This window comes from Erpetoichthys calabaricus, chromosome 1, assembly GCF_900747795.2.
Source record: "Erpetoichthys calabaricus chromosome 1, fErpCal1.3, whole genome shotgun sequence".
NCBI classification, from domain to species: Eukaryota; Metazoa; Chordata; class Cladistia; order Polypteriformes; family Polypteridae; genus Erpetoichthys; species Erpetoichthys calabaricus.
The window spans coordinates 214,164,499-214,182,851 of record NC_041394.2 but is presented as its reverse complement, the minus strand read 5'-3'; the positions used below and the strand labels follow the sequence as shown (position 1 = coordinate 214,182,851).

Sequence of the window (18,353 nt, the reverse complement as noted above, 5' to 3'; positions counted from 1 at the left end):
TTTTGTTCTTTGTTTTGCAATTTGTACTGTCTCTGTCTTTGATTTCTCACACCAATTTTGTACCTGTATATTGTTCAGCTTAATTTCATGTGTGGGAACATTGCACAAGGACATTATGTGAGGAGCTGCACTTAATAGGAAAAAAAATGGCATTTGTGTTCTTCTTCTGTCATCCTTTATAGCAGTTGCTTTCAGGGAACTGACACTTGCAAAAGTGTCTTCCAATTTAATCACTGTCTTCCACTTCTATATTTCATAGTTTCAGGTTGGAAATATTCCACAATGGAATTTTGTGTCAGTCTCTACACTTCACATATTCTTGTCTTGTCAATATTTTCTGCGTTGTTTTTACTTCTTCAAACAACTGCTGTATGTCCAGATCTCTAGTAGTGAAAAAATGCAACAATTGATGGGGCATACAATCTTAAACCACAAAAAGACAGAAAAAGTCAAATATTTTTCTTCAGTTTCTTTGACATAACCTAAACCACTGAAATGTAATGCTGCTTTAATGCCATTTCATTTCACTTTCTCTCTATGTATCTTAAATAGAATTGTGGAGACATTATGCCAAGCTGAATAGACCAGGCCATCCAATCTACAACAAGTTTTCTATCTCCTTCTGGGAATTTCTAGACATTCCCAGGCTAGTTGAGAGATATAATCTTTCAAGTATGTCCTGTGACTTCCCCTGCATCTTCGCTCAGTGGCCATACCTTCTACATCTCTTGCAGTGGATGCCAAAGAGAATTGTAACTACATGTTCAAACTGGCTCTCCTAGCCCCTGTCAACCTGAAGAAGTAGTGGTTCTACTAAAAGGTCCCATCATACTGACAGCTCCTCACTCTAGCCCTAACCCTTATCCCCTACCCTAAGCCTAACCCTGCTTTGGAGAGTTAAGTTCAGTAACTCTGGGTAAGAAGCTTATTTCAGCAGTTCAGCATTATCTTAGTCACCACCCAAAGCTAGGTGAGGATAGGGTATAAACCAAAAGCTTGATCCAAAGAATTTGATCATTCTTCACTAACATAAGCAAGTATAATGTATGCAAAACAACACTGGTTCATTGGTTAACCATATAATCATCTCTTCACTCACTCATAAACAAGACTCCAAGGTGCTTAAACTCCTCTATGTGTGGCACCTGCTCACCCCTTAATTTAAAAGAACAAGCTATTTGTTTCCAGGTGAGGGTCATATTCTCAGATTTGGAGGTGCAAATTCAAATTTTCAACTGCATCACACTTTGCTGTGAACTGTTCCAGTGTGTCATGCCCTGCATGACTACTAATATCTGCCAGTATGAGTAACAATGCCGATGACACTACAGTAGTGGGACTCATTGAGAACGACGATGATGCGGCGTACAGAGAAGAGGTGGAACGGTTGGCACTTTGGTGTAAAGACAATAATCTGTCTCTTAATGTTGAAAAGACAAAAGAGTTGATTGTTGACTTCAGGAAGACAAAGGCTGTCCATCTCCCACTCAACATTGATGGCGTCACAGTAGATAGAGTGAAGAGCACCAAGTTCCTAGGTGTTCATATCACAGAGGACCTGTCCTGGACCAAAAACACCAACTATCTAACAAAAAGAGCCCAGCAGCGTCTTTACTTCCTGCGACGACTGAAGAAGGTGCACCTCCCTAAACCCATACTTACCACCTTCTACAGAGGCACCATAGAGAGCGTCCTGACCAGCTGTATTACAGTCTGGTATGGAAACTGCCATGCCTCCGATCGCAAAGCCCTTCAGAGGATTGTGCGGACTGCTGAGTGCATCATTGGCAGCTCTCTACCCAGCCTGCAGGAGATCTACACCTCACGCTGCCTTCATAAAGCCACTAGCATCATGGCTGACCCCCCACCACCCCTCCCACCAACTGTTTACTCCTCTTCCATCTGGAAGACGACTCTGCAGCATTAGGAGCAGGTCTGCGAGATTGTGCAATAGTTTCTTTCCCCAAGCAGTCCGGCTCCTGAACACCATGCTGCCCTCCTCCACACTGGACTCTTTACTCCACACACTCTCTGGAATAAATAATACTACGTAATACTGTATATGTTTTTTAGTTATATATATATATATATATATATATATCTTGTGTACTGCACCTTTTTACTCTGGAGGACGATATTTCGTCCCACTGTGTACTGTAAGTATATTGTTAGGATGACAATAAAGCTCTACTACTACTACTACTACTACTACTACTACAATTCAGTAATTGATACCCCTTCAAGTGCCACATCCAACTTATCTGCAAAGACTGAATATTATGATGAATTGTTTGCTGTATACATGCAAATAACTGTAAATATATTTGATGTTGTGTCTTAAGGTGATACTAGAACAAACACCAGGGTTATGGCACCCACCCAGGAGCATGTGGGTAACCCTACATGTACGTGAGGTCTTTTCTGGTGGGCAACTCCAAAGAAGTAGAAAGATTACTCCTGACAGAAAAGTCTGTTTCCAGAGTCAATTGTGTAAATGGAGGTGAATCAGATTATACCTAACTAGTATTTTTCAACCTCCTGCATAAATACCATATCCTTCTCCACCACAGAAGTTACATTGCATGTTCTAAGGCAGGGGTGTCAAACTCTGGGCCTGATGGGCCGCAGTGGCTACAGGTTTTCATTCTAACCCTTTTCCTAATCAGTGAGTACTTTTCACTGCTAATTAACTCATTTTCCCTTCATTTCAATAGTCCTGTTTTTAAGGATTCAGTCCTCTGAATTGATTTGTTTCTTCAATAAATGACAGCCAAACATAAATGACATGTGAAACGAGCCAACGGATGACCAGCTAAACTGGGATTTCAAACTCCAACCAATTTCACTCCAAATAGTCTCTTAATGAGAAGCTGATTCTTGCTGTTAATTAAGCCCGTTATTTAATTCAGTGGCTTGTTGCTGCTCTCATTCTGCCACAGCAAACATTTCCAAATCTGTTGATTTTTCTGTTTTTCTAAGAACACCACCAAAATGTTTTGATGACCTGAGAGATCAACCTTACTGAGACCTTCACCTTTATTTATTTTCAGATATTGTGTGGGCACAGGTGAGCTGGTCATATGGTGTCTTGTTTGATGTCTCATTATTGTTTGGTTACTATTAAGGAAAAACAGACAAGGGGCCTGAGTCAAGTGAATTAAAACTAAAGCAAAAGAAGTTAATTAGCAGTAAAAACGGCTCACTAATGAAGAAGATGGTTAGAATGAAAACATGCAGCCACTGCGGCCCTCGAGGACTGGAGTTCAACACCTGTGTTCTAAGGGTTGGTTTCTGTTGCCAAGGTTTAACATGTCCGAATCCTTCATACTCTTGCCTGTAGCCCAACTGGCATTGTAGCTGACCCTCACCTTGTGGTTGATAAGCCTACATTGAAGTTTATTTTGGCTTTTTTGGACTGAGCCTGACCAAGCTACAAGGTTCACTCAGCCACAAATTCTGACCGTTAAACACTTTTCAAAAGTCTAACTGTAGGAATTGGTACCAATGTAATTTTTTGGGGCAAGTGTCTCTGATTTAATCAGGATTCATAGTGAGGGTCATTTATAGACTGTTCTTTATCCATCCTCCCTCCTTACACTAATTTCAGTAACCATATTTTAGCACACACCTTCATACAATATGCAGCAGTTAAGGCTGTACTCACACTAGCAGTTTGTTCCATGCCCGAGCATGTTTGTTCACATGTAACCCACTAAAGTCTAGTTCCTTTGACTAGTGTGATTGCTCTGTGCTGGGACAACCATACTGTGCCCTGGCCCATTTGGAAGAAGTATGCCCAGGCATCAGATAGTTTGATTCGATAACCATTTGAGTTGAAAAAGTTTTTTATTCTCACCTAACAGATGGACATAAATGTAGTTGGCAAGAAGAGCTGCAAATTCCCCCGTTAAGATTATTTGTCTCTGTAAAAATCTTCTCGTACATGCAGCATGATTAACAGCAAAATGCTGCGTTGCTCGCTTAATAAATCTATAAAAGGGTAGAGCGTTATCCTGCCCTACACTACTCCAAAAACACAAAATAAGTAAAATCATTGTGACATGCATGCTGTCACTCTGTATTCGGATCTTGTTTTGGCATTACACAAAGTTGCATGGACATGATGAAAGTGGCCCGGGCCCAGAACATTAAGTACAGTGTGAGTGCAGGCCGGCAAGGGACAGTGAGGGGGGACAATCGTGCTTGGGCTCAGTACGGAACAAACATGCCTACTGTGAGTACACCCTAACAAAGTTATAATCCTCAGAATGGTACTCAGTTTCTAATAAACTAACTTGTTTTTACCCTAATCAATTTCTCAACCTAAATATTTTAAACTCCAGCATACTTAATTCATCTATCCTCCCCTTAATATAGGTTGTTCTCCATAAATTATACATTCCTCCAGAACATTATCAAAATATTTTGTTATCAAGACATTAATCTGCATTCTGGATTCAGATCCCACACTCGATTGTTGTCTGTACAGAGTTTCATGTTGTCACCATGTCTCCAATTGTTTTTCTCTAGGCAAACTGGTTTCCCTGTGTTTCATCGTAAGGCTTGCCAATTATGATAACCAGCAGTTCTAAATCGGCTCTATGTTGAGTGTGTGTGTGTGTGCTATGAAGAACAACTATTCCATCACAGTTGGTTCCTGTCTTATATCCAATGTTGCTGAAATAGGTTCCAGTTCTCGGTCAACCTGAATTGCATTATGCATTTTACTGGCATTAAGTAACTATTTAACAGTATTTTAGGAAATACTGTATGCATTCATTTTGAGCTAGCGACTATATAAAAGACATCTGAGTCATGAGACACGAGTAACAGATTTTTTTTTTTCCTTTTTAATGTGGACGTTTTTCACAGCGTTTGACATTCTCCAGCGTTGGCCACATATTCAGTAAGAATCTCTCATATGTACTTTCTCCCAGAAAACATGAGATTTTCTTTTCTTTTTCTCAGCCACCAAAAAGAACCTGGGGGTATGTAACATATAAAATAATATGATTTTTGGGTGGAATATTCCTTTAAGATGTATTGAGAAAGTCATGTTGAAAGGTTTCATTATTATTACTTGACTGGCGTCTTTATCTAAGGCGAGTTAAAACATTATTGATACAATTGGTTATATTTGTTTTGTTTTAACAACTGGAGAACAATTAGGTGAAGTGACTTGCACATGGTCTGCACACAGTGTCACTAGCAGCATTTGAACCCGCAGCCTCAGGGTTTGAAGTCCTAGGTCCAAAACATTAACATCTGCACCACACTTTGTCAAGATGAAACCATTTTAGAAAGATTTCAACCAATTGATTATTATAACTGGGCTTACATAACGAGACCTTACTTCGCTTTTAAAATTTAATAAATATGCATGAAAAAGAATTGCAATAAAAAAAAGTTTGAGATATCAGGGGCTAATTTAAAATTGTGTAGTTAGATTATGGAAGGAAACGTGCGATCATACGAGCTTACCCATAAGTTGAGAACAAGTCATGCCCTGCCAGCATACCATTTCAGCACGTCAAACAGAAGAGCGCAGTATGGGCTTTTAAACCCCAAAAACAAATCAGGAAGAAGAAGAAGAAGCGCTACGTAGGGGATTCCGGAACTTGTAGTTAATGAAATCTTTATCCTCGCTCCCTGACCAAACCATTGGTTGCGCTAAACAACTACATTTTCCAGCATGCCGTTCTACTAGCTCTATATTGCAGCATCCAAGCTACGCGGTTAAGGACTGAAGTTGAGGAGTGAGCGCGTTTGATTCGAACGCTCAGAGATGTCAACGGAGGTAGATAATGCACGCCGAAGAAGATTCACACAGGATGCTTTAGGTAACCTCTGTTACGGCGTAAGAATGTCTGTGTTGTTATTATTATGTCTGTGGTGCACAGAGCGGTCGCGCTGTGTCACGCGCTGCGCAGGTGTCGAATTGATTTTTTTTTCTCAAGATATGCGATGTTCAGAAGTAAAACCGAATAGTTTTTGGATTATATTGCAAAATGTGTATGTTAGCGATGGTTCTAATTTTTAAACTTATTTTGAGAAAATCCTAACTCCTATAGTTTAAAATAAATCTAATTTTAAGAAGTTTGCTTGAAGCTGTGGTATAAAATTTGCTTTGTAGTGTATTTGATTTTTTACGAAGAATCGGATTAACTTGGAAATATCAAATAGAAGTATAAATCAGGACTTTGGGTTTAAAGATTTTCTTAAACATACTTTAATTTTTCCAGGACCCGAAATTCAACATTTGATCCATTTAGTACCAATAAAACCTCTTCGTACATTTACCTAGAACATTTGTTGTTGGTTTGCTGTGTTCAAGTAGCCTCTAGTCGTGTCATTTGTTGCCAGTGGGGGTCCTCGATTGTAGATATACGTTATTTTTGTCTTTTCACAACTTAGCTCATATATGCTCTTCAGTTAATAATACCTGCCTGGATAATTGTGTACATAAATCTACATGTTACTTTGACATAATTAAGTCGTTTTAAATCTGTCGCTCACCAACACAACTACTGCAGTTATCTAAATTACAGGCACTCGTGCGAAATCGTACTGAGGACTGACAAATGAGCTTTGGTTTCTCCTTTTCTTCCACATGTTGCCGCGTAGACTGCGGTGCGGTGGCAACTGGGCGGTAGACTGCTACCCATTGGGATTAATAAAGTATCTATCTATCTATCTATCTATCTACTGTGTATGTATTATTGCACCTGATTCACTTCCAGCACAGCAAGTGTACTGAAAAGAAAAATAACTATTAAACAGTGGCCTCAGTTGTGTTTGGAAATAATTAAGCACGAATTAACAGTTTATTAGATGTTTTGAAAAGTGGATGTCCATAGGAAAATGGACAGTGTGATGCAGAATAGAGGATTACTCTTGAGATGTGACCCAGTAGATTGCAAACTTAAGGGTATCATTGTGGCTCAGAGCAGAAATGAGTAGTGCTCCAAACTACCTAAGTGCACAGCCTTCACTGAATTACTCCTTTTGCAATTCCTTCTGCTCTGTGTTCCTGCATTTACCTCACCAAACATGAATGTGACAATCTGAGTACACTGATGACGTTACACATGTGAAGAACTTTTTTGAGGCATCAGTTCAGCATTTCGTTGAGTAGGTGTTCTCACACACTCAGCAGTTTTATCCCTCTCAACCAAAACAAAACAAGTTCAGTCAATTTTCCAGGGATAATACATTTACATATACTGTATGTACTGTATGTGGTGCCCTAATTGGCCAATACAATGGTAGCATGGTTAATGCTAACAATGCCAGAGCCCTAAAGTTTTGGTTCCATCTAGGCATTGTCTGTGTAAAGTTTGTGTTCCGCAGGTTTTCACATTGGATTTTCTCTGGATGTCTCATGATGATTATTTTACTAAGTGAAAGGAAATGTTTTGTCCTTTTCTTTTTGCTTCTACAAGCAGAGCAATAACATAGAGGGTTTCTTATATATTATGGAGATGGGCTGGTCTCTAAACAAAATTGAAATTCTGTTTTATTATTTATTTTGTTGTATTTGAATATATGTGAATATGTTGCAAGTCTTTCATGTAATTATCAATAGGGATGTCACATGGTAGAATTTTTATATTCAATACCAATAGAAGTAAAATTTTACAGTACAAGAATAAACAAAATAAACAAGTATTGGCATTCATAAATATCAAAATACAATGCAAGGCTTTAATTTTAATTTGTGGCAGAGATGGGGACCCTCATAGTGCAACAACAAATGGCATTTTATAATTTTGAGGGGATTTCAGCATATGGTATAAAGAGTGATATATCTTGAACTATTTGATTTATCTTACCATGTGCACATTCCAAAATTATTCTAACATTTTTTGCCCAGTAACTGAAAAATACTGCTTAAAATCAATACTAAATATAAAAATTAAAACATTATTATTGAATTAGTGAATTCCAAGATAATTCTCTGTATTTCCGTTTAAATCAAATCTTTAAATTTGTAACATAATACTTTTAAAGTCTGGTTTGTCAGTTATCCAAGAGGTTAGGCTTGTAATATTTGCTTTAGCAAGATTTATATTTGCATCATTAGCTGCTTAAAAGCATTATTAAAAAGTAATATTTAATGGGTGAATCAAATCCAGCCAAATGTCATTTATCAGAAGCTTTAATTTTCCAAATCTGCCCCTCCTTTTTTAACATTTGTCACAACTTTAAAGCTTCCTGTGTGAAATCAAACTTGCCCTTTTTTACAGTTTTCCTTTATTTCAGAACCTCTGTTAAATGGCCTTTGTTTTGAAATTTTTAAGGATTCTTAATAAACATTTGCTTGCCTTCAAAAACCAAACAGGCAACTCTTATTCGGTTTTTGCAGATTCATATTTAGAAATGAAACGTGTTGTTTTAATTGTCCTGCTAACTGCATATTTTGGCGATTACATGTGTCTGTTAAAACGGTGAATGTCTTATTAATAGGGGGATGTGTCTTGCCTTTTGAGGCATTGAAACACTAAATAAGTATGGCATTAACAAATGGAGCAACTCATGTCATCACTGGTGTAGAGAAGCCAAATAGCCAGTTTGACTGAATCTTGCGTTGATGTTTACTTGTTACTTGCAAGTGTTTGTGTTAGCAGTTCTCCCACATCCCACTGTCCTATATGCGTAACTGTGGATGTGTGCGACTCTCGCTTCAGTGTGACCCGGTTAGAAATTGGACAGATGCTTGGACAGATGGACGTCTGAATTGGTCATTACAATCGGAGAGTAAATATGAAGCCACCATTCATTTATCAGGGCTGTGTAGGACACTACTTAAAATCAATTAATCTTGCTGTCTTCATGTTCTTGCAAATGTGTGACAACACAAGTTAAATGACTGTGCCTCATTTGATCGGTAATATTTTGCTCACAAAGCACCCACATTTGTTTTTGAACTAATTTTATCATGAGATAAAATTGTCAACAATGGGAGCCTGTGTGTGTGTTGGGTGTGTGTCTTTTTTTATTTTTATAAATAGCAAGTATGATTCCTGCACTTGCATGTTGAAATTTTCTTGAACAAACACAAGAGCATATCCAGACATAAACTGTGCTGTCTTTCTTATTGCCATTTGTTGATGCGGTGCTGTTTCATCACCATAGTAAGCTATTTTTGTTTGTATTTTTTACTCAATTTTTATCATGTATCATTGTGCCTTCTGGAGTTATTCATCTACTTGCAGTCACGCATAAGTGCAGTGTTAGCCATCAATGAGCACACCATTTAAATGTGAAATATGAATTTTACTTACAAGGCTGCAAACACAAAAACTGTAAAAGAACTGCAATGTTTTTACAACCAACACACTGCATATGTGAGCTAGGAAAAGACATTGTCTTAAAGGGAACAACAAAAATAATCTAGTCTGAGTATGTTTGCCATGATAATAAACTTAAAATCTCCCCCTTTTTTTTGTTGTTAGGGAATATAAATATGTACAGCTTTTAATTTAAATGCTAACTCCCATCACTTAAAGCTTTTAGAAACACTAAGGCAGATGCACTCTTTTTCGTCAAGCAGTCAGACAGCTGCTCCTTTGTAGCTGACCAAAGTATCTTATCTATCCAGCCAGAGTGTAAGAGTTTTTTATAGAACTGATGTCCAATCTCAGTTTTTTTTTTCTGTGATGTATTTGGTAGAGATGATGGCATTCACAAGAGAGTAGTTGTCAGTAATACATGTAACGGGAGGAATATTTCTGTCTGCACCACCTTTATATAATTCTATGAACAAAGTTGCAAGAAACATTGCATTGTTAATTTCATCTGTCAAGGAAACTGTTTCTCCTAGGAATGCACCAATCATGTATTTTAAGGCCAATACCAATTTCATGTTACTTGATTGTCCAATTCTGATTATTTATTTATTGGTAATTGATTGATTGCCGTTTAAAAACCTTTTTACACTAATCTCCTGCATAACCAGATGAGTAGAAGTCTTATGTTCTATATTAAAGTGTATTTTTATAATTAAAGTATAGACAACAACAACAACATTTATTTATATAGCACATTTTCATACAAAAAGTAGCCCAAAGTGCTTTACATAATGAAGAAAAGAAAAATAAAAGACAAAATAAGAAATTAAAATAAGGCAACATTAATTAACATAGAAAAGGAGTAAGGTCCGATGGCCAGGGTGGACAGAAAAAAACAAAACAAAAAAAAAACTCCAGAAAGTTGGAGAAAAAAAAAAAAAAATCTATAGGGGTTCCAGGCCATGAGACTGCCCAGTTCCCTCTGGGCATTCTACCTAACATAAATGAAATAGTACTCTTTGTAGTTAGGGTTCTCACGGAGTCACTTGATGCTGATGGTTATACAGACTTCTGGCTTTTAATCCATCCATCATTTTTGGAACATCATGGTACTTAGAGTAGATGGTGGTGGCGCAAAAAATGAAATTCTGTAGGCTTATTGTTCAGTGGCCATATAATACTAAAGTAAATAAAATTTCCTTAAAGTACATACTTTAACTAATAAAATATATACAGAAATATTTATCCATAATGCACATGGCATAAAAAAAAATGAAATGTTTCTTATAATTACAAGCTGTCATATTGTTTAGTTTTTTTCTATAATGTACCAATCTGAAACAAGACTTAAAGTAGTTTTCACCATTTCTTTAACAAAAAATGTTAATAGTATATTTTCTCACACAATCAATGAATTGATATTGGCAATTAAACACTGCTTAAATGTAAATATGGATGCACGTTTTAATCATTTTAAATCATTAATTGCAGTACAGCTTTTTGCTGTTAAAATATACATTTACCATATTTATGCAGGTGTTTTTTGTAATTCTTGAGGTGTAATTATAAAATATAGGTAACTATTTTAATTATGTAGTACTTGTTTCTTATCAAATCTTATGCTGTATGACGCACAGCAACAAATACACTGTACAAAAAAAGCCTATTGTTTACTAAGCAACAATTCCAAATTTTATCTTTATCTTTTCTTTTTCCAATTAAAAATGTAAGCTGCTGCATTTTAAACAAGCTCACTGTCCAAACTCAAGCAGTGTCTGTTTTAATTTAAAGGACAAAATAAAAAGGTCTAAATTCATTAAAGTAGCTTTTCTTCCTGTTTGTCTAGTTGCACAGGATGACTTCTGTGATTACTGTTTTTTAGTTTATTACTCCACTTTCTTTAATGTAAAGGGTTATATACAAATCTCCTTTTGTTCACTGATAAAACAAGCTTCCACTCACTGCTGTTTGTTTACACTGCAGGAAGTTTGATGCAAAAGAAAAAAATAAGATCTAATATGATCTAAAGTGTATAAGAGGATGTGCATAGGTCGTTTACAAATACTATGTCATTTTATATACAGTAAGGGAGCATCCATGGTTTAAAGTATCCATGGGGGTCCTGGAACCACTCCCCTACAAATATGGAGTATCATGTATTATCTCTTAGTTCAATATTAATACCATCAAGATACTGATGTAACATTGGAGGCACGGGTGTGGTAAAATAAAATTCAATGATCAACATGACATGGAGCTGTAGGCTTTGTCTTCATTACTAAAGGGTGATTTAATTCAAAATATACTGTAACATTGTTCATTGATTGGATGATGAGACTACATTATTTGCATATGCTTGTGACAATATGGCAACCAGGAACTGTAAAAAATGAGTCTCTAAGGAATTGGTAGTCTGCCTTTTGAGTTTTTTGGAAATTTGCTGGAAGTTTATAAAGAACTTAGCAGAAATTGCAAAATTTCAGAAATCTGAAAGAATAGTGTCAGTCAGACATTGTCCAACCCGCTATATCCTAACAGTGTCACGGGGGGTCTGCTGGAGCCAGTCTCAGCCAGCCCAGAGCGCATGGCAGGAACAAACCCTGGGCAGGGCGCCAGCCCACCTCAGGGTGCACACACACACACACACACACACACAAGCACACACTAGGGACAATTTAGGATCACCAATGCACCTAACCTGCATGAATTGGACTGTGGGAGGAAACCAGAGCAGCCGGAGGAAACCCATGCAAACACGGGGAGTACATGCAAACTCCACGCAGGGAGGACCCGGGAAGCGAACCCAGGTCTCCTTACTGCGAGGCAGCAGCGCTGCCACAGTGCCGCCCGAAAGAATAGTGTTATAACCGTAATTCCTAACAAATTAGATAACGCACAGTAGGTCAGAAACTGGAGACCAATCACTTTGCTGGGCATAGATTATAAAATATGTAGCAGTGTTTTGGCAAATTGAATTGGAGGAAAGCTGGAGAGTATCATAGGGGAGGAACAAGCCTATGCAGTGCCAGGTTGTAAGACAGGGGACAATATGAAACTGCTGTGGGAGTTGCTGGAATGTACAGAGGATAGGTGAATCCAAATCACACTCTTAAACTTACATTTTGAAAAGGCCTACAGTGTTTTAGATCATGAGTATATTTTGGAAATGCTAGGTAAGATGAATTTCCCATTAAAAATGATTTTTACCTTTACTTGTTTTATCCTTTTAGCAAACTAGGGGTCATACCCCCTGCTCGCTTTGCTTGCCAACCCCCCTTGCCTGCTCTACTCGCCAGCCACTATGCATCTCTGCCGCTTGAGTTGTGATGAGGGGGGTTGAACGCACCCCAAGGAGATGCGGTCGGTCCTCTGAAACCCCCTCTTAAATGGTGATACAATGGGAAACAAATACAGTTGTTTTTTTTTTTTTTTACCTCCTCTGTGCTCGATCAGCTGCTGCCTTTCCGCCGCCGCTACTGCTTGACGTACATCCTCCGCGCCGCTTCGAACATTTAAAAGCCTGTACAGTAGCTTTCTTTGTCATCTACTCTTTGTCTTTTATTTCCAGCTCTGTGCATGGTTAAATCTGTTGGCACAAAATCTTATCTCGTGGGATTCGAGTTCTTGATATTTTAGTTTATAATTTTAAGAATCTTAAAATCTAACAAAATCACATTAAAGTTTGATAAATTCTGAAAAAAATGACACCAAACATATATATGTAGGTGTTAAAATAAGCCTGATTTAAAGCATGACAAAAAAATGTGACATAAATACGTCACATAAAATCATTGTACAAAATCGTTGTACTTTTTAGGCTTAGGATTTTATATAGAGTAGAATTTAATCCAATTTATCAATGGGCAACTCTCCAAAGACATGACAATGGAAAGAGGTCTGAGACAAGTTTGTCCAGTTCTGGCCAGTCTTTTTGTCATATGTTTAGAACCACTCCTGGAGTAAATTAGAAAAGAAAGGGAAAGAAGTTGAGGTCATTGTTTATATAGACGATGTGACTGTAATATTTAAAAATACAATTGCAATGAGACAGACTTTAAAGCTTGTGGAAGAATTTTGTGGTACCTTTTGGTCTAAATTATATGTTAATAAGGCTGGAATTTTAATTGAAGGTAATTGGGGAGACAGAAAACATTGGAACCACATTCAAAACAAAAAAAATATTGGGGATTAACTTTTGAAGTAATGCTGACTTTTAATATATTCACCAAACTTGGCAAATTGCATTAAAGTCAATAGCGAGGGACTAATTGAACTAGATTTGATGGGATTATAATGGTGCAGTCATCTTTAAAGTGTCCCTGAGGACTAGGGAAATGTCTGCCAACTATACTGGACTGATTATTGTGGCCAAAGAAGTGACCTGAAATGTGCGGCAGCAGTGCCAATCACTGCACTACCGTGTCTCCAAGATATCAAAGAAGAAAATACGCAGTCAGAGACACACAATCATAGATTTCTTCAAAACAAACCGGAAATGGAGAAATACTAGTCAAAAGTCAGAAAAAATATGTGGGTCTTCTAAAGGCAGAAAATTCAAAGTGCCGTGTCATGACTGAAGCCACTGGCTTTTTCTATTTATTGAAGTCCCACTGAAGGCTCTCCAAACTGGCTGTGCTGATAATTTGCACTTTTTATTCTATCAAAAAGATAGAAACATGTTGTAAATAGTAATAAACATTTCGTTATTATTATTTCATAGAGTCTTCTGTGTTCGGGGGATGGGTGTCAGCCTAATTCAGAGTTTGTTTTTTATCTGTATGTGGCTAATTATTATGCATGCATAGGGCACGCTCCTCCATCTCATATACTGACATGGCACTCAAAGATCAACCTGCACTTGGGCAAAAAAAAGTATTTGGATCTACTCTATGCAGTGATGTGCACTGACTTGCCATTGTGAGCTGTTGAATTCACTTATTCTGAGTGATGGAACTGAGGATGGTGTCAGCTGTAGCTGTCAATATCAGATTATGCTACCACCAATACCTCCCTTCCCTCAATGCCATCTTACAGCAACTCAAGAATATTCCAGGCTGCCTTTTTCTAGGCACAGCAGACATGCTGGGGTCTCCAGAATCCCCCAAAAGAACAAGACAGAAGAACTTGGCAAAAATCATAGATAGCCTAGATCAAGAACTTCAAGCAACAGGGCTTTGTCTTCCAAAGCTCAGGCCATGGCCCTGTACACTTAACCGCACATTCCCATTCTCGTGGAATAAAATTCCAAACCAATAATATCCCAACTGAGTCCAAAGGCCTTCAGATTCCAGTTTTTAGACTTTTTATTAAAAGATAATAACGGCCATGCTCTGTCATCAAAGTGAGTTGCTATTCCTGGGCTCAGACTTTTTATATATCTATCCAGCTTAACATAGACAAGATACCTTGACACTTCTGCTTAAGCTAATGGACAACACCTAATGGCACATTGCCACCTTAGTCCGATCACCCTGTAGTCAAGCTCACTCCTCATTCGGTTATGCCCATCCATCCCTCTTATTAATTATACTAATAGCCAACACCTTTCGGTATTTTGCCTTCTTTGTTTTCTAAACTTTCAAACCATGCCCCCTTATTGTTAATCTTCCACCCAGTCTTTGGCATCAGCTTTCAGAGTGTCAGTTTATAGGTGGAGTAAGACTCATTGCATATCAGTGCATCCAGTGTTTTAACTGTTTAAGGCACAGTGCAATTCAGTGCTTAATGGTGCTTAAATTATATTGGTGAGGTTACAATATAATTTAAAAATAATAATGTCTTATAAGGTGCAGAATCACTAAGAAAAACAAGTGTTTAGTTAAATGCTTAATCATATTATACTTTCTCATTTATATACATACTATATTCCAGTTATCCAGTGTGTATCCATTATCCATTATACTGTATAAAAATACCCAGTCAATGTTCATGTAGATATATTTCCATACCATCTACTCCAGGCTCCCTCCTGATAACTATATTGGTATGTGGACAGCAAAGATGACTGATTATTGATAACTATTGTATCGATATCACACGTGTTTTAATTATTGGGTTTTTACATGAACATGTTTTGATTTATCATTGAAACAGGTTAAATGATGTTGTTTTTTTTTTATATGCTTGCAAAACATATAGACATCTAACGTTTGTCACTCTCTCAAGGCATGCACTGCAGGTGCTGTGAGCACAAGTGTGTAATTATTGATGCTTATGAAGATAATAATATAGTCCATATTGACTTAAATTGAGGAATAAGTTAGATTAGATAAACTGTATTAATCCTAAAGGGAAAATTTAAAAATAAGTAAATGTATATTGTTCAGAAAATTCAAAATGATCCTAAATAGTACATCAGGAGGAAGCATTGAATTGTCTAATAGCAATGGGCAGAAAAGATCACCAGAGGCGCTTCTTAGCAGAGCGTGTGGAATAAGCATGCGGCTAAAATATCTATCTATCTAAAAGTGCTCTTAGATAGAGGTTCCTGGAGTGGATGAGGAGAATTTTTCATGATGGCATCCAATTTTGCCACCATCCTCTTTTCCACAACTGCTTCCTTTGTGTCCAGGGTTTGCCCTGTGGTGGAGCAGGCTTTCCTGACAAATTTGATTCAGGCATTGCGCTTCCTCATTAACATCCTCATCAAAGTGGAGTCACTCTTTATTTTACTGGGGCCATTTCACCTGGTAGTGTTCAGATTGGATGTTCTGGGCACTATGGGCTGTATCCAGGCCTAGCCCCTCTTTCAGATTTTCCTGCACGTGCGTTGTACACTCATAGTCCTAAATTTGTTGCCAGAATTCATCATTGATAGGTCTGTCCTGTTGTGGTGCTCAAAAGGAAGCCTTAGGCTTATGTCTCAGTGAGTTGATTGGTAACTTCCTTTGATTTCTTCACAGAAGATGTGGGTCGGGTTGCTAACCCTAACTGCCCCAAATAGCCGTTTTTTCCGAGCTGTCTGTTGCCTGTCATCAACCAGACTATTCCTAGTAGCTAGAAGCTCCATGGAGTATAAAAGGCAAAAAGGAATTGCCTGAAAAGGAAAAGGCTGTTCAAAGTGAACAAAGTTCAAACATGAAATCCAAAGAGTTGTCAAGAACATGGAAACAAGGTGAAAAAAATGTGATTCATTCCATGCTTTGTGATTTATTACAATAAACACTGACCAACTACCAAGCACACTTGAAATGAACAACAAGGAACTGTGGGTTGCCCCCACCTTTATAGGGCTGTGGGCAGTCCCTTGTGGTGATGGGCAGGTGGCCCCACCTCTTGGCAAACCACCCACAAAACACAAGGAACATAGCACATACATCAGGAATAAAGCTAATAATTAACAAGAAAAGAAACTAACATAAATAAGTGACTCAAAATTAGCAAAAAGGACATAAACAAATATTTCAGGATGAAATACAACATAACCCCCACTCCTCAAGAGGTGACTTCCAGACACCTATGCCCCATTCCTAAAGTCCAAAAATGATAGTACTCCCCCATGGGAATTTGAAGAGGAGGAGGTTTCTGGTGGTCTTGTCAGGGCAGATGAGACTAGCAAATGGGCACCTACTCGCAAGGGTGACAGGACTGAAACATATAATCTAAAAGGTGAGTTTTTTTATTTTTTTTATACTTGCCCGTAATGTCTCTGAAGTCCTTGACTTTAACTTTGATGTGTCCCCTCCTGGGGTCACACAGGCACTGGCTTGGATGTGCCCTCTCCATTGGTTGCAGGCTACAACTTGGAAGGTTCTCCTCATGATAGATCCAACAGGGCTGAAGAATCTGGCAGACCATTACCTGGCATGGGCAAACGGTCTGATACATCTAAGCAGAGAGGGGAGTCTGAGGAGTGAGAACTCTCCTTTCTCCAGTTTAAGTACATTAGAGTCTTGGGCTTCTTCCAGAAGCGACAGCATCTCTTTGCACTATGGCAATGAAAGATGCACTATTTTAGGCAGAACGCTCCCTCCTGGGGATTCAGTGGGAGGCAATGTAACATCCTTTCCTGGGAACAATGCAGTAGGCTGCGGCATGGGCACAAAATAAAAAAAATAAATAAATAAAAAAATAAAAAAAAATTGTACATTGTTGTCAGTCCCGGGGACAATGCAGAGTTTAGCTTTTTAAAGCACATATCAATAGATTTGCATGTGCACTGTGTGAGCTGGTTGAACACAGGTTCAAACAGAGTGGGAATAAATCACAAATATTTTGGACACCAGCCGGATAATCCCTTTTAATTCTCTCAAACTTCTCGGTAAACTTTAACAGGTGCCTTATGGTAATGCTTAACATAAGGCTGCACAAGGCTACAAAACAGAAAATAACTTCAGCTCTAACTCTAACACTTGGTAATTGGTCAGTATTTATTGTGATTCTTTCCATGCTTTGTGATTTATTACATTTATTTCGCCTTTTTGCCATGTTCTTAACAACTCTTTGGATTTCATGTTTGAACTTTGTTCACTTTGAACAGCCTTTCCCTTTTCAGGGAAAGGAAGGCTTTCCTACATCTTTCACTCATTGGAACTGGTCTCATCAAAAGATAAGTTAGTGGAGGCACTTGGTGTCTTATGTATAAATGTTGCGTACGAATGTTTCCACGTTCAAATTGCGATGTATAAAACCTAAACTTGGCGTAAAGCCACGCACATTTTCACAGTAGCTCCAACCCTGGCGTACACAAGTTCTCCGCTCGCTTTTGCAAACTGGCGGTACCCAGCGTCAAAGCAGTTCTACTGTTCCTGTGTGGTTACCCTTTCTTTTTTAGATCAACATCCCTGACGTGGCTTTATAAATACACTGAAATTAACCGCATATTGTTTATTAGTTTAATGCATCTGATTGTAATTAACCTGTAACAATATAATGGTCCACAGAATGGCCAAACTATTCTAAATACAATAGCTGCTTTAGCATTGTTACTCTCATTGCACCTTCTTCTTCTCCTTTCAGCTGCTCCCGTTAGGGGTTGCCACAGCGGATCATCTTTTTCCATATTACTCTCACTGCACCACTCGGAGTATTTATATCACTGTATCTGAGTGGAGAATCACAGCT

At 38.0% G+C, this 18,353-nt stretch overlaps 1 protein-coding gene across 6 annotated transcripts in view; it reads left to right on the top strand.

Moving 5' to 3' along the window:
• The first annotated feature begins 5,681 nt into the window (after positions 1-5,681).
• Positions 5,682-18,353, top strand: part of cax1 (cation/H+ exchanger protein 1) — a 93,801-nt gene continuing 81,129 nt past the window's right edge. For all 6 annotated transcript variants that reach the window (XR_003717513.2, XR_003717514.2, XM_028811466.2 and 3 more), the window contains exon 1: positions 5,682-5,840. Coding sequence is in view for 4 of the 6 variants with exons in the window: in XM_028811466.2 (XP_028667299.1) it covers positions 5,786-5,840 (55 nt within the window). In the remaining 2 variants the exon portion in view is untranslated. The remainder of the gene's footprint in view (positions 5,841-18,353) is intronic.